Source organism: Natator depressus, chromosome 3 (assembly GCF_965152275.1).
Source record: "Natator depressus isolate rNatDep1 chromosome 3, rNatDep2.hap1, whole genome shotgun sequence".
Classification (NCBI taxonomy): Eukaryota; Metazoa; Chordata; order Testudines; family Cheloniidae; genus Natator; species Natator depressus.
The window spans coordinates 60,600,967-60,626,634 of record NC_134236.1 but is presented as its reverse complement, the minus strand read 5'-3'; the positions used below and the strand labels follow the sequence as shown (position 1 = coordinate 60,626,634).

Below are 25,668 nucleotides of genomic sequence, written 5' to 3'. Positions count from 1 at the left end.
TGGTTCAAGTTTTTTTTTTTTTAAGTAAATATACTTAATTTTTGAGGTGGGGTGGGAGTGAACTAAACTCTTCAGTTCTGCAAACACAAATCTTCCTGTTAAAGTCAATAGCAGTTTTACAATTGATGTCTCTCAGGACAGCATTGGACTTAAAGGGGAACTAAAATTAGAATATTTATTGTATAAAATCAGAAACTACCAGAAAATTAACGTAGGTGCATTGACCACTCCATCTTCAACTGTGAATTCCCTGGTTTTTGTCTATTTGTCACAATGTTAACATTTTTTAAATAATTGACTTTGTATTAATGTTTGTTTTTACTTAAAAGAATGTTGTAGGTTCATAAATTTCAAGTATTTTATGAAAGCTAGATAACTTTTATTCTTCAGCAGTGTTTGGGTATTTTATATTATACTTCAGTTGGTTTAACAGCATACAGATGTATCTACTAAGTTCAAGTTTTATTCTGATGAATAATAATTATAGCTTTAATTATTCATATATAATATAAATGATCACTTTAATTATTAATATTAATTATTTATTATAGCTTTGTTGCAATAAAGAAGTTCACAATGTGATGGAATAAATTCTTGCAGAACCTAAGAATAGCCATAGTGGATCAGACCAATCATCCATCTAGATCAATATCCTATCTTCCAACAGTGGCCAATGCCAAGTGCTTCAGAGGGAATGAACAGAACAGGTAATCATCAAGTGATCCATCCCGTCACCTATTTCCCAGCTTCGGGAAACTTCAGAGTATGGTTTTGCATCACTACCCATCCTTGCTAAAAGCCATTGATGGGCCTTTCCTCCATGAACTTACCTAGTTCTTTTTTGAACCTTCAATTTTGGACCTCACAACATACTCTGGCAAAGAGTTCCATAGGTTGACTGTGCCTTGTGTGAAGAAATCCTTCCTTTTGTTTTAAACCTGTTGCCTACTCATTTCTTTGGGTGACCCCTAGTTCCTATGTTATGTGAAGAGTAAGTAACGTTTCCTTATTTACTTTCTCCACACCAGTCATGACTTTATAGACCTCTATCATAGCCCCCCTTAGTCATCTTTTCCAAGCTGAAAAGTCAGTCTTATTAATCTCTCCTCATATGGAAGTTGTTCCATATCCCTAATCATTTTTGTTGCCCGTTTCTGTACTTTTTCCAATTCCAGTACATCTTTTTTGAGATAGGGTGACCAGAACTGCACGCAGTATTCAAGATGTGGGCATATCATGGATTTATATAGAGGCTATATGATGTTTTCTGTCTTATCTACTCCTTTCTTAATGATTCCCAATATTCTATTAGCATTTGTGACTGCCGCTGCACACTGAGTGGATGTTTTCAAAAAACTAGCCACAATGACACCAAGACCTCTTTCCTGAGTGGTAACAACTAATTTAGACCCCATCATTTTATATGTATAGTTGGGATTATGTTTTCCAATGTGCATTATTTTGCATTTTTCAACACTGAATTTCATCTGCCATTTTGTTGCCCAGTCATGCACTTTTGTGAGATCTCTTTGTAACTCTTAGCAGTCTTCTTTGGACATAAGTATCTTGAATAGTTTTGTATCATCTGCAAATTTTGCTACCTCCTCACTGTTTAACACTTTTCCCAGATCATTTATGAATCAGTACTGGCCCCAGTACAGACCCCTGGGGGGACACCACTATTTACCTCTCTCCAGTCTAAAAACTGAGCATTTATTCCTACCCTTTGTTTCCTATCTTTTAACCAGTTACTGACCAATAAGAGAAAAAAACTTTTTCAGACTCAATGGGATACACAGATTTTAAGAAGTATACCACATGGCAAGCTTCTTAAAATTTTATTATTCCTACACATACAGTGTCTCTTTCATATACACCCAAAAATTAATTTTAACTTTCAAATGTAACTTAGTTAAAGACTGGTAAAGAATGTTGAAATTGATACAGCTATAGTCTTCATTTCATCAAAGATTAACAAATGTAACACATTAAGGCCCCAGTCTTACACTGAGCTCTGCATAGGTACAGAAGATCATTGATAGGCTGGGATGGAGAAAAGGGGTTGGGGGAAAAGGAATAGTGGTGTGTGTACCTTCTTTCTAAAAAATGTATTTATTTCCCATTTTCTATCCAAGTTGCCTAATGCCCTCCACAAAGTAAAACTGTTTGAGGGAAGCAGTTTATCACCACTATGTGAAATTACATGTGATATTTTATTTTTGCTTGCTTAAATGTGATTCCCCCATTCCCCTAATGTAAAATCTGGAAATAATATCGATCTGTGTATATACTGAAATTCATACAACTCTGTTAAAGTAGATGCAGTAATATCTATCTACAAGTGTTTATTCCAGTATAGTTTTCTTCTTCACAAAAAGGGGAATAAGCTACACTGCTATATTTACAGCCCCACTAGGGACTGTACTAGTGCAACTATTTCAGTTTTTTAAAAAACCATCACACCCCTAATCAAAATAGTTACACTGGACAAAAGACCAAAACTAGCTCCCGCAGTGGGTACCAAGCCAAAGCCACTTTCTAAGTACAGTCAAAATTACACTAGTCCACCTTCGTGGTGATTCTGGCAGTGCTAACGCAGCAGATGATGTGAGTGGCCATGAAAGGAGAGCAGACTTCTTACAGTCCCTTTTGCCTCATTGGTCCCCTCACCCTGGGCCAGCAGAGGGCAGGGCCTGTCCATAGGACACTCCCCGACAATAGGGCAGGTCTACAGGTATGTCTACACCACCCACCGGTAGTCTGGATGCGATAAATCGACCCCCAAGCGCTCGCCCGTCGACTTCTGTACTCCACCGCTGTGAGAGGTGCAAGTGGAGTCGACGGGGGAGCGGCAACAGTCGACTCACCACAGTGAAGACACCATAGTAAGTCGATCTAAGTAAGTCGACTTCAGCTACAGTCATCCACATAACTAAAGCTGCTTAACTTAGATCAATCCCCCTTCCCCCCAGTGTAAACCAGGGCTACACTACAGCCCGGATCGATGCTCTGAGATCGATCCACCAGCAGTCAATTTAGCAGGTCTAGTGAAGCGAGTTTCTCCCGCTGACCCCTCCGCAGTGTAGACACTGCAGTAACTCGACCTAAGCTACGTCAACACTAGCTACGGTATTCACACAGCTGGAGTGGCGCAGCGTAGGTCGATTTACCGCGGCAGTGTAGACATCCCAGACAGTTCAGCGCTTCCTCCCTCATCGCTGAACCGAGCAATAAGCGTTTGCACGCGGGGCTCGGGCCGCCAGCGCAGCAGTGGCGCGGCAAGGCCCTTAGACGCAGGCAGTGGCCAGCGATGAATGGCCGCTGGGGGCCCGGCTGGGCTCGAGGCGCTCCCGCGCCGCGGTGCCAGGGGGGCGAAGCTGGCCGTGCCCAAACTAGCGTCCCCCCGCCGGGCCCTGGGACGGCAGCCATCTCGGCGTCTCGTTCGCGGGGCAGAGCTCATCAGTGCCCGCTCCCGCTGGCCAGGGGCGGCCGCGGCTGCCCTGACCTGGGCGAGAGGCGACTCGAAAGGCGCAGCTCAGGCGGCCTGATTGACTCCCCCCTCCCCGCCCGATGACGTGTTCGCGTCTCTGCACAGGACAAGAGTCGCTGTTCGTAAGGCAGCGCAACTCGATCACGCGACGCCTCCACTCTGAGCGTCGTACACCTCAACTGGGGCGGGAGAGAGAAAAGATTGCGAGCGCCCTTTCTCTGCGCATGCGCCATCAGGGCACGGGCAAGGAACGCCGGCTGCGCCGGAAGGGTGGAGGTTAATGGCTCTTATCGTCATCGATTATGCGCCCCAGATCCAACCAAGCCCTTGCCTCGCCCACTGCGACGGCGCATGCGCAGGTTGGGGGAAGGCGGGCGGAAGAAGGTGGCCCCGGTCACCCGAGCTGGTGACGTTTGTTTGTTGTTAGTGGCTCCGCGGGTGCGGAACTGTCCCCTTCCTCGCGCGCAGGCGCAGTGCTCTGCCGTTCCTCACTGGCCCGAGCGGAGGCGGCCTCGGTTCGCGAGCGGAGCGCTGGCTGCTCCCCCTCCTCGGCGGCCCCATGGCGGTGAACTACAGCGCGAAGGAGGAGGCGGACGGGCATACGTCGGGAGTGGGGGCCGCCGGCGGGGCGGGGAAGAGCCGCAAGCCGGATAACACGGCATTCAAGCAGCAGCGGCTGCCGGCCTGGCAGCCCATCCTGACCGCGGGCACCGTGCTGCCCGCCTTCTTCATCATCGGCCTCATCTTCATCCCCATCGGCATCGGCATCTTCGTCACCTCCAACAACATCCGCGAGTACGAGGTGAGGGTCGGGACGGGGCGCGGGCTGCCGGGCGCCTCCTCTTGCGGCGGTTACCGGCGCTGGGGTCTCCCGGCCGCGGGGGGCGACGGGGCTGCCGGCTCCCTGTTCTCAGCTGGTGCCTGAGCTCCCCCTGGGCGCCTCTCGGTGAAACCTTGGCAGAGGGTGAGCGGGGACGATCTTGAGCGCAGGAAACGTTGGGAGAAGGGAGCTGGGCTTTCTAAACCCAGGCCGACCGCTTCTGGGAAATACCCTATAGGGACCCAGCTGTACAGTACTGGCGGGGGGGGGTGGCAGCTAATACGTCTCTGCCTTCCATAATTTACCACATTATGGTTGAGATTGAAATTGCTACTCTGAAACACAGACAAAAATCCCCAGCCTGGGCAATAACGGGAAGACCCTGTCTTCCACATGGAGCATCCATCCCTCAGACCAGGGTCAGGTGAGGTAGGTTTTGTAGGTAGTATGACAGTCTAGCAGCCTGCAGGATTAAACGGGTTCTGCTGTTCCACTGGGCATTGCCAGATCCTTCCTGTCTCTTCATGCTGATGTGGTTTTAGAGGTGAAAAAATGGCTTCTGTAGGAAATGACTGTGTTTGTCAATTTGGTCAAATGTTAATGTTCTTTTTTTTAATTACTTTTTTATCTCTTGCACTGACTAATGGAGGTTGAAAGAACATCGAGTGGTAGACTCAAAACACTAAAGATGACCTTGCCTACTATCGTGAGCATCCTCCCTTGGTACTGATTTCTCTAGTTTAGTGGTCTCCAAACTTTTTACACCCAAGATCACTTCTTGAATTTAAGGGCAAGCTAGGATCTACCTCACCCATTTCCCCAAGGCCCCTCCCACTCCATCCCCCCCCCCCCCCCCCGGTCACTCGCTCTCCCCCACCCTCACTCACTTTCATTGGGCTGTGACAGGGGGTTGGGGTTTGGGAGGGGACGCGGGCTCTGGCCTGGGGCCGAGGGGTTCACAGTGTGGGAGGTGCTCCAGGCTGAGCCTGGAACACGGGGTTGGGGTGCAGGCGGGAGTGAGAGGTGCAAGTTCTGGGAGGGAGTTTGGGTGCAGGAGGGGGCTCTGGTTGGGGCAGAGTGTTGGGGTGCAGGAGAGGGCATGGGGTGCTGGCTCTGAGAGGGAGAGTCAGGGCTGGGGCAGGAGGTTGGCTGCAGGAGGGGCGTTGGGGTGCTCGCTCTGGGAGGAGGCTCATGGCTGTTGCAGGAGGGTGTATGGGGTGTAGTAGGAGGTATGGGGTGCTGGCTTCAGGAGGGGTCACAGGGCTGGGGGTTGGGGTGAAGCCTCCTGCCGGGCGACACTTACCTTGGGTAGCTCCCAGTTGGTGGTGCAGCAAGTCTAAGGCAGGCTCCCTGTCTGCCCCAGCCCCACATCACTCCCGGAAGGGGCCAACATGCCCCTGTGGCCCCGGGGCGGGGGGGGGGGGGGAGGAAAGATGGCTTCACACGCTACCCCTCTTTGCAGGCACTGCCCCCACAGCTCTCATTGGCAAAACCCTGTCTCCTCCTCCCCCATGGGGCCGCGTTGGCCACTTCCAGGAGTGGTGTGGGGCTGGGGGAGGCAGGGAGCCTGGCTTAGCGGCAGCCCCACTACACCACCGGAGATCACGATCGACTGGGAGGGTTCATAGGATCGACCAGTCAATTGCAAACAACAAGTTGGTGACCATTGCTCTAGCCTGGTCAGCATACATTTCAACACTAGGACCTTGATTTCACTAGGAAAAAAGGTGGCTTTTTTCCATGTTTACTAACACATGGTAAAATCCTAGTGTGGACAAGGCAAATGTAGTTTAATGCTAATAGCAGGCTGAGGTAAACATCTGTAGAATGTTAAAAGTCGTGTTTATTTTTTTGATGATAAAAAACACATTTTTTCCTAGTATGGATGCTCTCTAGAAGCCTGACATGTCAGAGATAAATTTAGCAGTAAATGCACCAAAGGTGTGTGCTCTTCAGTTTGCATTTTCCAGTGACAGTGTAGTATAAATACTCAGACAATACTTTGCATCTGGTACTTAGCTACAGCTTTCATATAAACCCTTAAGCTTTGGCTTTACAACTCTTAAAAAGCTCCAAGCTGAAAAGTTGCACGTCATCATCAAAAACAAACTTGCCATCATTGTTAAATCTGATCAGCTCTTAGTTTCTCTATGTTGTGTTGACTTAGACCCTGATTTTGCAAACACTTACATATATGCTGCTTTCAGTAGTGCCATTTAAAACAGTGGATTTACTCGCAGTAATAAGGTGAAGCGGATATGAGGCTGCAGATTGAGCCCCTTAAAAATACACTTTGGTGTGCAGATCGAATCATACCAGTTATATAAAAAACAGTATTGTTCATTTCTGTCTATCAGTCAGTGGAGATGGAGTAGTTGTGGAATTGATTTCATTTGCTAGATTGAAAGAGTGTCTGAGATTTTTCATTTGTATATCTCTGTTAAAATGTTGTGTAACACTACCATAATACAATATACAAAGGAATATAAATATCAGACTACTTAAAAATAAACCCTCAAAGGAAAGGAATTTGAAAGATAAGGTAGAAATGTACTTCATGTTCTCCCAGTATTGTGTGTGCTCTTAATTGCTTTCTAAAAATATACATGCCTTTCTGCCCAGATTTGAGGCCACACATCCCATCTCCAAATCAACCCTGAGCTTCTTAAAAGAACCCGGTTGGATTTGATAGAGTAACTTCTTGAAATAACACTTAGGATAGACATGTAAACTCTAAATTTGAGTGTTACTTTAATGATTGGAACAAGAGTAAAAAGTTATTGCTTCTAACACATTAACCACCGTTGTAGCTGATCGTTTCTTTAAAGAAACAAATTTTCTTAGCTTTGTTCGAGAATAAATTATTACAACAAAAAATATTTAAAATCAAAGGGCAAATTTTTCAGAGCAGAGTGCCTGAAGTTAAGGCTCTGAATCTATATTTAGATAACTAAATTTATGTAGTCTGATTTTCAGAAAAGCTGTGCCCTCCCAGCCTCAATGAGTATGTCTGTAGTGCATCTGGGAGTGAGCCTCCCAGCCCAGGTCCACAGATTTGTGTTAGTGGAGCTCATGCTAGTGTGAGAAAAAAAGTTGTATAAATGTTGCAGCTCAGGCTTTCTAACCTAAGAGGTAGGGTGGGCTTGGGAGCCGCAGTGTCAAAGCAATGTCTACACAGCTGTATTGAATTTAGCATGCTAACACAAGCCTGTGAACCCAAGCTGGGAAGCTTGCTGCCAGATACAGTGAAGACATACCGTGTGAGGTCAGTTGTGCTTCAGTTACTTAATATCTTTGAAAAATATGCTGCTTTTATTTAGGTGCCTAGGACCTTGACCTAACAAACATTTGCACACGTGCTTCACATTTCTTGCATGAGTAGTCCCACTGGTTAAAGTTAAACATGTGGATAAGTATTTTTGGGATTGGGGGCCTAAATATAGACTAAGAAGCTTTAATTGGAAGTTCCCATTTGTGAAAATTTTGGCCTAGTTTCTTACATTTTATGTACTATTTGCCTTTTTCAGCTTGGTTGTGAAACATTCTGTTCATTTTCTTTTTGGGGTTCTTATATTGAGACTAAGACCATAGTGTCTATATAAGTACATAAAATAGATCTGCTAGCTGTAGAGGAATGTTTAATTAAAAATAAATAAATAAATAAATCTGTTCTCACTGTGTTTTTGACAAGTTAAGGTTCAGTGGCATGGAATATACGTTGTGATAATGATAAAAGATTATATCCCAATGGGGATCATTCATTTATTTCCCAGACTCTTTAATGATTGTCTTTTTAAAGATACATAACCAAATTTTCTTCTGCAGTCTAGCCCCCTTGTGCTGCAACAGACCTGTTGGATTCCCTTGGCATGAGTAAATCCCTAACTGGCAGAGAACCATTTTAGTTGTTTTCTATGCCATTCTTGCAGTCCCTGGAATGGAATAAAGGGTGTGGCTGGAATGTGAATGTGCCAGGGCCATTTCTGGCTTATATATTGTCCTTTCAGAGCCATAGCTAGCTGGCATATTTCAGAGTAGCCTATATGCCTCTCTGAAATAATCCAGAGCTGACAAATAGAGCCATGCGGGGATTCAAAATTTGTATCTGCATCCAATCCGTGATCAGCGGTGTAAAAGCGCTATATAAAAAACAGTAATAAAGGAAGGGGGTCTACCCCGCTGCGGCAGTCCCCGAGCTGGGACTGGGAAGGAGTGGGGTCTCTCCCCTGCTGCAGCAGCCACAGAGCTGAAGCTGGGAAGTAGGGCCGTCTCTCCCTGGCAGCCACAGCCCTGGAGCTGGGGAAAGTTGCCCCTATCTCTGGCCGCCGCAGCCCTTGACATCCCAAATTCCCTCCCACCCCCTCTTCTCACCCCATTGCCCCCTGCCCCCTATTCTCCCCAAGGCCACCACGTCACCTTACATGTGCGTCTTCTCCAGGGTCCAGGCACCTAATTATTGGAGCCATGCCTGTGTGGCTCCACTAATTTAGATGTGTGGCCCTTCATTCTCTTGTGTGCGGTCACCCAGGCACGCATCTTAGAGGGAACTATCTGCGGACCACCTGAATGGCGCTTGCGGACCACTGGTGGTCCACGGCCCACAGTTTGAGAATCTCTATTCTAATACATTTAATAGCAGTCAGAGTGAGTGAATAATTCCACCTCTTACTGTAAGCAAACGTGTTTATTCTGTCTCCTGTTTAAAAAATAATGGTTGTATTGGTTTTATTTATGAAGGGGGATGTATAAGAAGCAATTTAAGCATACTTCGTTAGTCCTGATCACTCACCTAAATGTCGAGTAACAATATATAGGTTTCACACTGATTTTCGTTCCAGTTGTCATAAATTGAAATATGGAAGCTTTCCAACAGCTTTAACGTAGCAAAAAGGTGTCTTCAGTGTCTTACCAGTTTCTCTTGCTTTCTTTTCCTCTACCCAGGAAACAGTGCAGCAAGTATTGGATAAATTTAAATTATTTAGGAATCATTCAGGAGCTGAAACATCACATTGAAAATCAATTCTAAAAGATACTGGCAAACTGAGCCAGGTCTAAAGCAGTTTTTTTTAAACTATCAATAATATAATGTATACAGAATGGTTGTCCAATTATTTACTTAATCAGGATGAACAAAATTGACCTATAACAGAGCAGTTAAGTGTGCTATCAATTATAGGTGACCCACAAATGAAAAAAATATGGGGTTTGTTCTTTCTCTTTCTGCATTACTGCTACTATCAATTACTGTTTAATATTTGTATTACCATAGAGACAAGAGGCCCCAATCAAGAGTGTGGTCCCATTGTCGGTATACAAACATGTAGAGAGAGATTTTCTACTTCATAGAGTTTACAGTCAGTTTTTTAAAGACCTGACATTTTAAAATACAAACTGCCTTTTTAGCCTTAAAATAACAAGCTTTGTTTTTTATGTAGGACTCTTTGGCTGACTAGAGAATAGAGTGGGTTCTAGCTGTTAAGGTCTGTGTGAAAGATACTTCATCCTAGGTTTGGATTGCCATAGAAAAACTATCAATTGTTGTCAGTACAGGTGTCAGTACAATACTAGTTCAACTGCTGTTTAACTGCCTGGATAGATCAGGACAGACTGGGCAGCACTGTTACAGATCTATATCTAAACACATTGCTGACAGAGGCTGCTGAAATGGTGCTACTTCCAAGTGAACACAGGGCCTACAACTTATTTATTTTTTAGATAACCCTATTTAATTCAACCTTCTTGCCGACACTCAAACCTGGTATACACTAGAAAAAGTATTGTTGATAATGGGAGTCGGCAATAGGTTCAACTGCAACAATAGACCAGACAAAACAGTGTGCAATAGCCTTTCAGAAAACCATCCAAACAGTTCAAATTATCACTGATCCTTCAAGACATAGTGCAAAATTCATGCATTTACATACTTTGCAATAAAGGTTTGTTGAAAACACCAAACAGGATGATGAGTTGACCCATGTATATATTCTCTGAGGTTTTTAACTCTTCATATTAATGTTGTTTGAATAACATCATTTTAAAAGTTAGGTAATCCACAATCAATCAAATAAATACCGATGGTATTTTCCACTATCCAGTGGTAATCTGTTCTTCCTAGCTTTCTTTAAAGACATGCCAACATCATTGTCTTAATATCTTACATTAAGAGCTAGCCTTTCAAAAGCACCCAGCAGCTCCCAGGTTTGGGTTCCGAGTGCTTTTGAAAATCTTGCCTCATCATTTAGGTGCCTAAATGGGGAGTAACAGTGTATTAAGTAAACCTCCAGGTGTTGATTTGTTTTTAGCACAGACATTCTCCCCCCTCCCCCCCCTTCTGTGATGTGAAAAATCCACCTGTGAAACCTTAATTCTATATGAAGTCTTCTGTGTAGGAATATTCTTTGGATTTGAGATGGAGTTGATTGAGAAACAGCAGAGATTACGTCAGTCTGTTTGGTTTAGTAATCGTGATATATGTCTTTCTCTCTTTGTAACTCAGTATCCTCTTTCTCTTGCAGATTGATTACACAGGAACTGACTCTTCTAGTCCCTGCAATAAATGTTTGAACGTGTCCTGGAATAGCACACCACCTTGTACTTGCACCATTGACTTTATACTGGATCATCCCTTTGAGGTCTGTTACTTTGTGTGTGAGTTGCCATCAGAATTACTCATAATTTTACGTTCATGCCTTTTGCATTTTATCATTGCTTTTGTAAGGTATTGTACTAGCTATCTTCACATCTGCTTACTTAAGTCAAAAAACTAAATTTGTATGTTAGAGGAACATCATATTTGCCTTATTCTTAAAAATTAAATCCTGTTATGCTCTTCTCTTCATCCATCAACTAATCCTGTGTGTTGTATGTCTTCTCCACAAACTACATCTGGTACAACAGGTTTGAATCAGGTCTTAATTTATTTATCATCACCCGGAAATGTGTAACATAAACTGGATCCGTGAGTCACGAATCCATAGATTTACCATGTGAGTCTTTGACAGTCTGTACTGAGCTTTTTATTAAATTCTCTTTCTGTTGCACCACTGATGGTACAATATGAAGGAGCATTCGCATAGACTGCCTGCTGATGTTTTAACTATCATTAACCAAGGTTAGATGACCCTGTTGTATAGATGCAAGTGGCCAGCATACATTAGCACTCCCAGTCATTGATGGAACCGCCCAGGTGGTAGTGCAACTAAAGGAGATTTTGACAATAAACTCATTGTAAACAAGGCTTGCAAACTAGTTTTATGAATGTCCCTAGGGGCATTCAGTTTTACAAGTTTGCGGGTCTTATGTTTTAAAAGAAAATTTGAGTTTCTGTGTGAATTTCAGAAACACTCTGTATAATGTAAAGATTTGGAAAATTGGGACTACCTGAATTGTGCAATACCGTGTGGCCATATGCTGCCTGATCACTCCTGTGTTGTAAGTGAGAGAGATCCAGATCAGAATATCCAGTAGTCCTGTGGTTGGAGTGCTCTTCTGACAAGTGGGAGACCACTGTTCAAATCCATTCTCCCCTTCAGGTGGGGTGGGAAGCAACTGAGCCTGGGTGTCTCATATTCCAGGTGAGTCCTCTAACCAGTGGGCTAAAAGTTATAAGGAAGGTGGCTGCTGCTCCTCCGTTGTTTCATGCTTAGGCGCTAAGCCGTCTGACTCCAGGAGAGGAGTTTCCCAGTTGTGGATCACAAGCAAGCTTACGTGCCTCTCTGCAGCCCAGATTTTGCCGGTGAAAATCCATGAGAGGGATGGGGCTTATGATACACCACTCTCATTGGCATTTCCCATTGGCTAGGTTAGGCAAGGAGCCACCTAACTTGCTGGCTTGTGTGGATCACAGCTTTAGTAACCTATCTCTCCGCAATCATTGTATAGAAAAGCTAGGCTAAGAACCTAACTCAGGCTTCGTGGATTCCATTATTCTTTCAGAGATTTTTCTAGGTGCCTAAAAATTACTCAGCATTGCTGAGTACTCAGCATTGCTGTGCCTAAGTCCCTTTGTGGATATGGGCCTTAGTATTGGATACAGTGAGTGTGGGAAGCCCCTTGAACTTAGATATTGACACTAAAGAAACTTTCATTGTTGCCTCTGAATTGTTAAACAGCGAATGTAAGGTATTTCAGAATTTCTTGATAATGACTTGTGATATGTGAGGCTAGAAGGACACAACTTGTCTTTCAGATGCCAGGCTGAGTTTACAATACTGGAAGTATAAAACATTTTGTTTTGATTTGTCTCCTGAGCAAATATATTATGAATATTACTGATCTAGAATAAATATAGAATATCAATATGTAAATATTTGTCAATTTCCTGGCTGTATCAACACATTAATGTATCTGATGGATCGTTATCTTATGTATTGGTGTTATTGAGTATCCTCTTTCAATCTGCCACCTTGTATTTTGCAGACCAATGTGTTTATGTATTATGGACTGTCCAACTTCTATCAAAACCATCGTCGTTATGTGAAGTCTCGGGATGACAGCCAACTAAATGGCGATAATAGTTCTTTATTTGTAAGTAAACTTTATTTATGCTCAAGTCTAATCATTAGTAATAATTAGGTAACATAAATCAACATGCTGCAGAAGCATTTTCAACATTGAGGTGAAATAGACACTTCTCTTTACGTAGTAGGAGACATTGTCAAAGAATCAGTGTTATACTGGTGACTTCATATATGTTCCACTAAATGGACATTCTGTACTTCTATCTGATGGATTGTGGTACATTAGATTGATCATTGCTCACTGCAAATAAATGTGTTCTGATTAGCTTAGATCTGTGGTGCTTTTCAGGCAGTGAAACCAGTTTAGCTCCATCTGTTCTGTCTGAAGTTTTATCTTTCACTAATGAACAATGCCCAGCTAGATAGCAGATTTCAATGCTTAGAATTGGATACTCAGATTCAGCATTCCAGTTGATTAGCTACTAGTTATCAAATATCAGTACTAAAATGCATGTATTCAAAACAACTATGTGAAGTTTCTCATGGACTCTTTAGGCATGCTTTATCTTCTACAGGCGGTGTGGGAACACAAAGGATAGGAATAAATGGTCAGTTTTCACTGTGGAGAGAGGTAAATAGCGGGGTCACCCAAGGATCTGTACAGGGACCTACACTGTTCAACATATTAGTGAATGATCTGGGAAATGGGATTAACAGGTGGCAAAATTTACGAACTATAAAAAATTACTCAAGATATTTAAGTCCAAAGCAGACTGCAAAGAGTTAGAAATCTGAGTGACAGAGCAACAAAATGGCAGATTGGTGCAAAGTAATGCACATTGGAAAACATATCTAACAACTATGCATACAAAATGATGGGGTCTAAATTAGCTGTTCCCACTCAAGAAAGAGATCTTGGAGTAATTGTGGAAGTTCTCTGAAAACATCTGCTTAATGTGCAGCAGCAGTCAAAAAACCTAACAATTTTATGAACCATTAGGAAAGGGATAGATAATTAAACAGAAAATATCATAATGCAATTATATAAATCCATGGTACGTACACATCTTGAATACTGCATGCAGTTCTGGGCACCCCATCTCAAAAAAAGATATAATTGGAAAAAGTATAGGAAATGGCAAAAAAGAATGAGTATGAGGAGAGATTAAGAAGAGTGGGACTGTTCATCTTAGAAAAGAGATGACTGAGGGGGATATGATAGAGATCTATAAAATCATGAATGGTGTGGAGAAAGTGATAAGAAAGTGTTATTTACCTTTCACATAATACAAGAACTAGGGGTCACCCAGTGAAATTAATAAGCAGCAGGTTTAAAACAAACATAAGGAAGTACTTCTTCACATAAGGCACAGTCAACCTGTGGAACTCATTGCCAGGGGTTGTTGTGAAGGCCAAAAGTATAACTGGGTTCAAAAAAGAATTAGGTAAGTTAATGGAAGATAGGTCCATCAGTGGCAAATAGCCAAGATGATCAGGGATGCAACCTCAATCTCTGGGTGTTCCCGCTTCTGGCAGTCAGCGATTTAGGGACTGGACGACAGGGGATGGATCACTTGATAATTGGCCTGTTCTGTTCATTCCCTTTGAGGCATCTGGCACCAACCACTGTTGGAAGACAAAGTACTGGGTTAGATCGACCATTGGTCTGACCCATCTGGGCCATTCTTATGTTCTTAATTAGGCCATGTCTAAACTATGGGTGCTACAGTAGCATAGCAGTGGTGCCATAGCTATGCCCTTTAGTGTAAGACATAGACTACAGTGACGGAATGGGTTTTTCCATCACTGTAGGAACTCCAGGTACCCAAGGGGCTATAGCTAGGTCAGTGGAAGCATTCTTCCATCAAGCTAGCTGCATCTACATTTGGGATTAAGTCAGCATATCTGTGGTGCTCAGGGTATGCAGTTTTCATATCTGTAGCTATGTCGACCTAACTTTTAAGTGAAGACTGGGCCTTAGGCTCTTGATAAGGGAGTTGTTGGCTATTTGTGGCTCCAGCAGATACTTCTCTCTCTGTTCCCTGTGACCTTTATAAAAGGGTGGGAGAGTTCCAGTAAGTGGCTGTAGTGCCACTGAAGTCAGTTTTTTAACTTGGATGCTTTGTCTCAAAACATTTTACATTTTAATTTAATAATATTTATTCGTCTTTTATAGGTATGTAAATATTTTACTGTTAAGTGCCTAAGTCTTTTTTTCTGATATTCAACTTTCTCAATGGTTTAATGGTGGAAATATTATTTAAATATATTTTGGGTATGCTGAAGCATTAGATCAAAAGCATACAAAAACTCCACTATATAGAGCATTGATTAAAAAAAAACCTTTATAGTCTACAATGTATGCACTATGTGGGTTCTGAACTCTGTCTGATTCAGTTTTTGTTTAGTGAGTAAAAACTATTACAATTAATATTAAAAATGATATTTTAAATAGTTTAGACTTTTGGCAATTCAAGTTATGATGTTCAAGGCATACAGAAAATGTAGTTTATAATGGGATTAGTTAGCTGCAGATCTCAACTATCTCTTCTTTTCTTTTAAATATTAGAATCCCAGTAAGGAGTGTGAGCCTTACCGCACGAGTGAGGGTAAACCCATTGCTCCTTGTGGAGCTATTGCCAACAGTATGTTTAATGGTATGGTATTTTCTTTTAAACCACCTTATAAAAATATCAAGACGCTTTTGCAATCTGGTCCACACGTCAAATTGTGCTATAAATTATTTGAAATTGATTAAAAATGTTCGAGGATTTTGTCTTTAAATTAGACAAGCTTTAGTTGTGCAGAGCAAATAGATTTTGTTATACTTGAGTGCTGGAGGGGAAACATGCTAGGGGAACTGCTACTGCTTATTTTCCTTCTGAAACTGTGTTATCAGATTCATTCAATTATGGCAGCAAGGGTTGGAGATAACTTCCACATGGCACTGGCTGTTACATTTATCTAGTGTGTGTGTGTGTGTGTGTGTGTATGTATGTGAGTGTGTGTGTATATATATATATATATATAGTACTGTATGTAAAATAAAATATATGGAGCTCTGGGTGAAGGGTCAGAATCTGTGGGGAAACGTGGGCAAACACAGCAGGGACAAAGGAGAGCAGAGGAAATGTAGAGGGGAAATCTAATAAATGGATATCTATATACGAATGCAAGAAATATGGGCATCACGTAAACTTGGTGGGATAATTCACATGACTGGAATATTGGATAGAGGGTGTAGCTTGTTCAGGAACAACAGGCAGGTGAAAGAAGGGAGGAAGCATTGCTTTGTATATTCAAAAATGTATACGCTTGCACTGAGGTTGACAGGGAAGTAGGCGACAGACTTGTTGCAAGTCTCTGGGTAAGGATAGAAGGGGTGATGTCATGGTAGGTGTCCACTGTAGACTACTAGGAAGAAGAGGTGGATGAGGCTTTTTTTTTAAACAATGAATAATGATAAATAAAATCCATCCAAAAACACACAACTTGGTGATGGGGGATTTCAACTACCTGGACATCTGTTGGGAATATAATACAGCATGGCACAGCTTATGCAACAAGTTCTTGGAATGCATTGGTGACAACCTTTTATTATAGCAGGTGGAGAAAGCAACTGGGGGAGAGGCTATTCTAGATTTGATTCTGATAAACGGAGGAACTATTTGATCTGAAAGTGGAAGGCAGCTTGGGTGAAAATGATCATGAAATGATAGAGTTCATGATTCTGAGGAATGGTAGGAGAGAAAACAGCAGAATAAAGATTATGGGCTTCAAGAAAACAAACTTTAGCAAACTCAGAGAATTGGTAGGTAAGATCCCATGGGAAGCAAATCAAAGGGAGAAAAAAAGAGTTCACAAGAGTTGTCAGATTTTTAGAGAGACATTATTAAGGGCACAAGAGCAAACTATCCCAGTGTGTGGGAAATGTAGGAAAGATAGGAAGTTTGGCAGGGATCATGCTGGCTTAACCAGGAGATCTTCAGTAACCTGAAACTCAATAAAGTCATACAAGAAGTGGAAACTTGGTCAAATTACAAAGGATGAATATACAAAAAACCAGAAGCATTTGGGGACAAAAGTAGAAAGACTGATGCACAAACCAAGATTAACCTTGCTAGGAATATAAAGGGTAACAAATACATGGGAAGCAAGAGGAATACCAAGGGCCCAGTAGGCCCATTACTTAATGAGGAGGGAAAGACAGAAACAAGAAATTGCACCAATGGCATAAGTGTTAAATGCCTTTTGTGCTTGTTTTCACCAAAAACAAGTACAGTGATTGGATGACTAACATAGTGAACACCAGTGTAAATGGTAGGATCTAAGACTAAAATAGAAAAGAACAAGTTAAGAATTACGTAGACAAGCTAGATGTCATCAAGTTGGGAAGGCCTGATTAAATCCATCCTAGAATAGGTAAGGAACTGGCTGAAGAGATCTCTAGAATCATAGAATATCAGGGTTGGAAGGGACCTCAGGAGGTCATCTAGTCCAACCCCCTGCTCAAAGCAGGACCAATCCCCAATTTTTGCCCCAGATCCCAAATGGCCCCCTCAAGGATTGAACTCGCAACCCTGGGTTTAGCAGGCCAATGCTCAAACCACTGAGCTATCCCTCCCCCCCAATCTCTGAGCCATTAGCGATTATCTTAGTAGTCATCAATGGTTCACAGTCAAGCGGGAAGGGCAAATCAGAGTGGGGCCCTGCATGGATCTGTCCTGGGTCTGGTTCTATTGAATATCTACATAAATTATTTAAATTATTACATAGAAAGTACACTTACGAAGTGTGTGGATGATATCAAGCTGAGAATAGGATGATCTTGACAAAATGGAGAAATGTTGTTAAATTCAAGAAGGACAAATGCAAAGTACTACACTTAGAAAGGAATAATCAATTGCACAAATACAAAGTGGGAAATGACTGCCTAGGAAAGAATATTGCAGAAAAGGATCTGGGGGTTGAGTGCATCACAAATTAAGAGTCAACAATTTAAATCTGTTGCAAAAAAAGTGAATATCATGCTGAGATGTATTAGCAGGAGTGTTATAAGCAAGACACAAGAAGTAATTTTTGCACTCTGTTCAGCATTGATAAGGCTTCAGTTGGAATATTCTGTCCAGTTCTGGACATCATGCTTCAGGAAAGATTGGACAAACTGGAGCAAGTCCAGAGGAAAGCAACCAAAAATATTAAAGGTCTAGAAAACATAACCTATGAGGAAAAATTGAAAAAATTGGGTTTCTTTAATCTGGAGAGGACAAGATTTGGAGGGGGGGTGGGGGTTTGGATGGAAGATAACTGTCTTTAAGTATGTAAAAGGTGCTTTAAGAAAAGGTGAGAAATTGTTCTCCTTAATCACTGAGGACAGGACAAGAAGTAACGGGCTTAAATTGCAGCAAGGGAGATTTAGGTTAGACATTAGGAAAAACTTCGTAACTATAAGGGTAGGTAAGCACTGGAACAAATTACCTAGGGAGGCTGTGGAATCTCTGTCATTGGAGCTTTTTAAGAACACGTTAGACAAACACCTGCCAAGGATGGTCTAGATCAGTGGTTCTCAACACCAGTCTGCCGCTTGTTCAGGGAAAGCCCCTGGCAGGCTGGGCCGGTTTGTTTACCTGCCACGTCCGCAGGTTCGGCCGATCGCGGCTCCCATTGGCCGTGGTTCGCCACTCCAGGCCAACGGGGGCTGCGGGAAGCGGCGTGGGTCGAGGGATGTGCTGGCCGCCCTTCCCGCAGCCCCCATTGACCTGGAGCGGCCCGGCCTGCTGGGGGCTTTCCCTGAACAAGCGGCGGACTGGCTTTGAGAACCACTGGTCTAGATAATACTTAGTCCTGCCTCAGTGCTGTGGACTTGACTAGAAGACCTATCAAGATCCCTTTTAGTCCTACATTGCTATGATTCTGTAACACGTGTCCTATGAAACAATTCATTTACTCTGATAGTCATGGCTATAAATGCTGCCTTCTCCAGTTTGTGTGGAAGTATCAAATAATCATAAAAAGATGAAACTAGAGTCAGTTGAAGGTTTTTCTACCCCCTTTCTCTAACTTGAATTTCTCATATTAGATACATTGGCATTGTTTCATGTTATTAATGAAACAAGGATCCCTATTACTTTGAATAAAAAAGGTATTGCTTGGTGGACAGATAAAAACGTTAAATTCAGGAATCCTTCTGGAAATGCAAATAATTTGACAGCACTTTTCCAAGGTAAGATCTTAAAATTTTATATTGAAAACATGTCAAACACATTTTAATAAAAAGCTATTGTTACTGATTTTTTTTCTTTCTGTACAAGCATTGTAGTGGGCATCCTAATATAACTGTGCTGTGGTTCTGCTAAAAATACCAAGCTCAACACTTTTTGCCATGCAGAGAGATAGTTTCGGTCATTTTCAGACAATCATATGTGTGTTTATTTTACTGTAGTATTTTTATTAATGATTTAAAATCAGTACAGTCGTCGAAAGAAACAGATATTTTAAAATGCTGGAATTAGAACATGTTATAATTCCCTGCCTATCTTTCTGAAATTCTAGAAAATCTCTTAAGTAAAGTTAGTGGATTGTCAAGCAAAACATGTCATAAACATAAAAAGAAAAATCAAGGCACGCTATTCTAACTTTATGAACTCTCATGGGGAATTAAGTCAAATCCTTTATTTTATAATATGGATTGTGTAAAAAACTCACATTCATTGCATTTGACAACTAACTAACTTGTAAATATTTATGGAAGAGTATTGCTCTGTGTGAGACTGAGTGGGGCAATGCTCTTTATTTAAACAAAAATTATCATCATGAAAGTCATGGCTTTCAGGCGTACGCTCATTCTTATAAGAGTTAAACATTGTTGGAAACAAAATATTCAGCTAGCAATTAATGCTGGAGTGCAGCTAATGTTGCACTTAATTACCAGCTTACTTTTAATTTCTGCTTGTTTCACCCTTTCTGTTAATCCTTTGATATCTGGTTCTAACTTTTCGTGTCATGGTTAAAGGTATGCTGACTTAAAATCATAGCCATAAGAAAATGTTATTGTTTATGCTGCTAATAATGCTTTGGATTACTATATATTTTAATAATGTAATTTTGTATCACTCAAACTACTTTTCTTTTTTGCGTTTCACTTAGTTTTGAACCATTCTGACTTTCTAATTGTAATATGCTAGCAGAGCGTTGTAATTGTTGGGTTGCTAACTCTGACAAATCCTACAACTCTTTAGATACCAAAAGTACTTCACTAATCTTAAATTTAAAAATATTTCTGTTGATAGGTTCTGTAAAAATCATTTTTTTTCTAAAATCTAATTTTTTTGACTGAAATTGATCTGAGTATGATCCTCTGGCAACTGTATTAATTCCTTGCATTGATTTATAATTGGCCAAAAACTAAATTACCTTTGATTGCCAATATCTGGAAAAGCACATACACCTCAGAGTCGTAGAAAAAAGTTCTTAAGTGCACACCAGTATCTAAACCTGGAAGATGTACCTCTTGTCTAAATACTTCTAGTTAATTGAATTATTTAATTTTAGGCACAACAAAGCCTGTGAACTGGCCCAAACCAGTGTATATGCTGGATTCAGAATCAGACAACAATGGGTTCATTAATGAAGACTTTATTGTGTGGATGCGTACTGCAGCATTGCCTACATTTCGTAAACTATATCGCTTGATTGAGAGAAAGAATAACTTGCAGCCTACCTTACAAGCTGGAAAGTACTCTTTGGAGATCACATACAGTATCCTTTATTGAAACTTTTAAAACTGCTAATATCATCTGGAATATTTGAATGTATGTATTTGTAGCTTTCAGAATTTGTCAGATGTCAGTATTTCAGTTTTGAGAACATGTAATATGAAACTTTTGTTTTGAGATGAATTCAGAGAAGCTAATGCAGAGGATGTTTGTGAATAATATCCTTTTTGTACTTTATTTTATTAGTTGCATAGCAGAACCACATAGCGTGTCTACTTGTAAATTAATGAAATTATCAGCCCAGTTTACTACTTGTGCAAAGAACAGTGCTCTGTTAATTGGTTGGAAGAGGGCAACATAGCATCTATAGTGGAAGTAACCAGTTTGATACTGTAAAGAGTGCCCAAATGAATCACTAAAGAAAAGCCTGGCATTTATCAGACACATGGAAACTTTCTGGCCTAAACATTTCACATTTTTGATTTGTCCTCAAATGAGAACTGGTCCTCAGATTGTTTTGTAAGCTTTTGAATTGGTTTTTGCTGTGAAAACTTGAAGCTCTGAGAATGTTGAGGTGTGCAGAGACTTCTTGATGGGTTTTGTCAAACAGCCTGAGTTTTTAAAGTTCATAAACAGTGAATAACTTTGGGTCAGGAAGAATGTAGGATATGCTTGTGGAGTCTGCAAGCTGTTTAAACCAATTAATTTTTGGTTCCAGAAAATTAGAAGCGTCAGGCACACTCTAGTGTAATCTGTTTAATTTATGAGTTTTCAGTTCCTGGTCAAGAAATTCAGAAGCATGCTGCTGCACAGATTTCAGGATACACAGATGCACAAGTAAATCCATCTTGTGGCAGCCTTAGTCCTGGCATTTCTTAATTTTGAGTGCTTGACTTTGTAACTTTTAGTCATTTTCTTTTACTAGTTTTTTGTAAGGAATTATTTATTTAGTGGCAGTAATGTGCTAAGTCCTTTAGACAGGTATAAAGACAATCATTCAGTTTAATATTTCACTGAGGAGAGAACGATAGTGCCTTTTGAGGAGCTGGTGGAGGCATGGCAATGCAAGGGATGGATTCCAGGTACAGGGCTTGCATGGTAAACCCAGAGACAAAGCTGGAGGACACTTAAGGCTTGTCTTCGCTGCAGAGTTAACTTGGGCTCTTACTTGGATATTGTCCCTAACCTAGTTCCTGACTATATACACAGATCCTAGCTCTGTTATGATGCTTTCAGCCCTAGCTATCTGGCCTGTCTGGGGCTATATGCTAAAGCATAGTGCTGCTTATGCATGGTCTGGTAACCAGTTCATTTTGCAGTGTGGGCACAGGCAAATCAACTGAGGAACAACTAGTCTGCCATTGCCTTCCCACAATCCTCCACCAGGCTGTATATTTTTTTTCTCTGTCTCTTCTGCATTTCCTGGTCCTAATGGGCCAAGACAAGCTCCTCATGTGGAAATTCTGGCCTCTCTGCTCATTATCCCAGCTCTCCATGACAATATAGTCCCATCACTCTGCTTGTGGTTCTGCTCCAGAAGCATTAGTCAGGTTGGAGGGATTCCACAGTGTTTAAAACCTGCATCAGCTATCTCCAATACTCCATGTCTGCATTCAGTCTTTGTGATCTCCTTAGCAAGGCACACTGCTGCATTCTCAGGGTGAAAAGCCGCTGTCAAAATGCCCCCTACCAGTGTCATGCCTGCATCTGCTTCCTGTTTCCAGAATGAGAGTTGCATTAATGCCAACCGCAGATGTGTTGGATTCAGGCCATGCTACAAGTTAGAATGGAGACTACAGACAGAAATCTAGCATGTGACAGACTGGAAATGGTTTACTTCTGGTGGGCTAAGACCACTTCAGCACAGGTGCCCATAAAGGACCAACAAGTTTTTCCACAAAACACTGTGGAAATAGTTCATAGAGCCGTACAGCACTAAACCAGAGGGTATTACCCCAGAAGTCTTAATGCTTCACATGTGAGAGTACAGCTCCCATGTGGACACAGTCCAGTGGATGCACTCGAGTATAGCTGTGCGCTGTCGCCTTTTGTGGCTAGGTCTATGCCGCTAATCATGTCCAGATTCAGTCATCTCAGTTACTTCTACAGTGAAGACATACTGAAAAAGGGGGAAGTAAAGCAGGCGGTTTGGGTGTAGTGAAGGGAGTAAGAAAGACTGTGAAAAGAATAGGAAATAGATGGGAGCCTTGAATGTGAAGGACCATCTCCCTCCACTTGTGGAAACTGTAGTCACTGGAGCTATGACAGTTTACACCAGCTGAAGATCTGCTCCAGGACATGCTTAAAATTGATCTTGAAGGTGAATGAAAGTCAGTGAAGGGGTTTAATGAGATGGAGATGGTCAGAGCAGCAGGTAAAGTAGATGACAGACTGAAGGTAGGTGAGAATCCAAAATACCAGACAGGAGGAAGAAAAGGGAATCATTGCAGAGGTTGATATTAAAAATTTAGCAGGGTCTGTACAAGAATTCTTAATCATTTGTGCGACAAGCAGCTGTGTACTGGTCAGTGAGAGAGCCTTATTGTAATTATCCTTATTGTTGTCTTTCATTTTGCTGCACAGTAGTGGAAAGTACATGAAAACTGAGAATGAAAATTAGGTTACTAAGGAAATCAGATATTGGGGGGACGGTGTGTTACATTCTGTTACCGACTGAAATGATCTCAAGTTGTAATATGCCAGCCATACTTCTAATGAAATGACTGGAATTAGGGTGAATTTTCCTATATATTCTTCAGATTACCCTGTGTACAGTTTTGATGGACGGAAACGGATGATCCTGAGCACCATATCGTGGATGGGAGGCAAAAATCCATTTCTGGGAATTGCTTACATCACTGTGGGGTCCATATGCTTCTTTCTAGGAGTTGTGCTGCTAGTCATTCATCACAAATATGGAAATCGAAACAATAGTGCGGACATTCCCAATTAATTTTGCATTCTGAAAACAAATGTACTGCATGTGCATCAAGGCCAGTCCAGAGTGGACCCAGTTTTTGATAGCTTAATCTGCTCATATTGCTTCTGAAGCTGGGTGCAAAACTCTCTCTAAAGCCTTTCTTCCCCTTGCTGTGGATTGACTTTTGAAAATGACGGGTATTTAATTAGCTCTACTGATTGTATCTATGCTAATTGCATAAATGGTTTTCTGACATTTGCCTCTTCCTAGGCAGGCTATATGATGCATATAGCCCCTATTCCCTTAATGCATCTGCTGCTTGTTTCTGTGCTATGTAATATATCCATATGATACTGTATGTATAGGTTGTGTGGAGAAAGGAGACTGTTTTAGGATATAGTATAACCTGTTAACCATTCACAATGTCAGTGCTATTGAAAGGAAAAATAAGTCTTTAGTGTTTGTTCATGTCACTGTATTGTGTGCATAGGCTTTATGTTCCTTGCTGAGATGTTTAATATATTAAAGTTATAAAATATTTCCTGTGTCAAGTGTAAGTGTGTTACACATTAAATCTTCGTAAAGTGCTGTTATAAATTCACATAACTCTGTATTTTAGATATCAGATATGCCTGGCATGGGAACTAACATCCACTGAAAATGTCAGGAGATGTGTCAACTGACTGTGTGGGTGAATTTCCAAGTCTCGTTTCAACTTGAAAACAGTTGTTGAGATGAAAAAAGCAACTTCGTTCTGAATATTTCTTTTGCTTGAAGTCATATTTAGAACAGTTTACCCATTGTACTTGTGATCTTGCTCTTCATGAGCAGCTTGAAGGTATTAATCAAGAAAAAATGAAGGAGTTCTTTCCAATCATAAATCTGGGTGGAATAACTATCTTGCCGGTGGAGGACCTTCCTTGTTCTGCTCTCAATAGAAACAGGGTTTAGATGTTCAGAGCAGGCTTTGTTATAGTAAATCTAATGTAATATTTGGTTCCCTCATTATTTGGAAAAAATAAAACAAATTTAATTTTGAAGGTAAGTGTTCAAATCCTAAACTGAAAGAATTCATAGTTCTTGAAATGACTCCCTTTTCTTTTTACATAGATTGAGCTTGCCCTGAAAGTCATTTAAATGTCTGTTACAGGTAGTGTACGCTATTCCCTCTAATCTCAATATTAAAACCAGTTTCACTTTTTTTGGTTCATTCAAAGCTAACTGTAAATTGTAAGCTACTGCATTCTAGTAATTTTAAATAATGCACATTATACATTTACATGGCAGAGGTTACTTTACATGTAACTGGCTTGATAAAGTATCTGAATATTCAGGATTGAATAAATGCTGCAGATTATTTATGTTGAAACTTTTGTCCTTAAACTTTTTTTTGCCTGGATTAATATGTATTGTATTCTGCTGAATCAGCTGTACCGTTTCAATGCAGGTTAGCCACGTTTTAGTATTTCTGAAATCATATACACTTGTGGCAAAAAAACTTTGATCATGTTTTAGTAGCTTAACTTTGTCAGTTTCTGAAATATACTGTATTAGTATATCAGTTTTGAGGAGACCTGACCATTTGTTACTGAATTGCTTGTTTCCTTGTGTAGTATTTCAAGTTAGCAGTGAAAATAGTTCCATTGTATACCATGTGAAATGAGGTTAAACTAATGATTTAGATAGTTTGTTCACTGATAACATACCAACTAACATTTATTTTATGTACTTGACTGCACCATAGAATGTGGCAGTGCAACACACGATGATTTTATGTCCAAAAGAACAGTTTACTATTTTTTGAAAGAGTTGGTTTCATAAATGTCATTGTCATTACAGAATTGGGGCATACAACTTTGATTAATATCTCCACACAGCATAATAGAAAAGCTGCACAAAAGATGTTAGGTTAAAAAAAATCACTTTAAACTATAGAGTAGTTGCTAGATCTTATTCATTGAACTAGTAAGGGCACTTCTCTCAATTGCTGGTTATTTAAATATTTTGATTTTTATAAATGTGTTTTTTGTCTGGTATTTGTCAACTCAATAAAGGTAAACTGAATATATTTTGCTGTGTTCATAATCAATATGTTAAATATAAGGAATGCTTCCTCTTGAGTTACATGCAACAACTGAAATACCATTTCAGGTGAAGAACTGATTCTAGCAATATGTAAATATCACTTTTTGACTAGTTTGAGAATATTTTCTTAGGGTAATATGTTTCCTCTGGTGTGCAGAATATGTAACTTCATTCCCTAA

General features: G+C 41.0%; 1 protein-coding gene across 1 annotated transcript; it reads left to right on the top strand.

Moving 5' to 3' along the window:
* The first annotated feature begins 3,801 nt into the window (after positions 1-3,801).
* TMEM30A (transmembrane protein 30A) lies at positions 3,802-25,472 on the top strand. The gene is made up of 7 exons (XM_074947994.1): positions 3,802-4,292; positions 10,826-10,942; positions 12,729-12,836; positions 15,339-15,426; positions 18,849-18,992; positions 20,321-20,527; positions 23,244-25,472. The coding sequence occupies exons 1-7, from the start codon at positions 4,050-4,052 to the stop codon at positions 23,435-23,437; spliced, it is 1,101 nt and encodes a 366-aa protein (XP_074804095.1). The 5' UTR covers positions 3,802-4,049; the 3' UTR covers positions 23,438-25,472.
* The last annotated feature ends 196 nt before the right edge of the window (positions 25,473-25,668 follow it).

Excerpts from the sequence above, each read along its gene's own strand:
- TMEM30A (XM_074947994.1), top strand. The coding sequence starts at position 4,050 with ATGGCGGTGAACTACAGCGCGAAGGAGGAGGCGGACGGGCATACGTCG. Across the intron at positions 18,993-20,320 it reads TTTGACAGCACTTTTCCAAG|GCACAACAAAGCCTGTGAAC; the intron begins GTAAGATCTTAA and ends ATTTAATTTTAG. Across the intron at positions 20,528-23,243 it reads CTCTTTGGAGATCACATACA|ATTACCCTGTGTACAGTTTT; the intron begins GTATCCTTTATT and ends TATATTCTTCAG.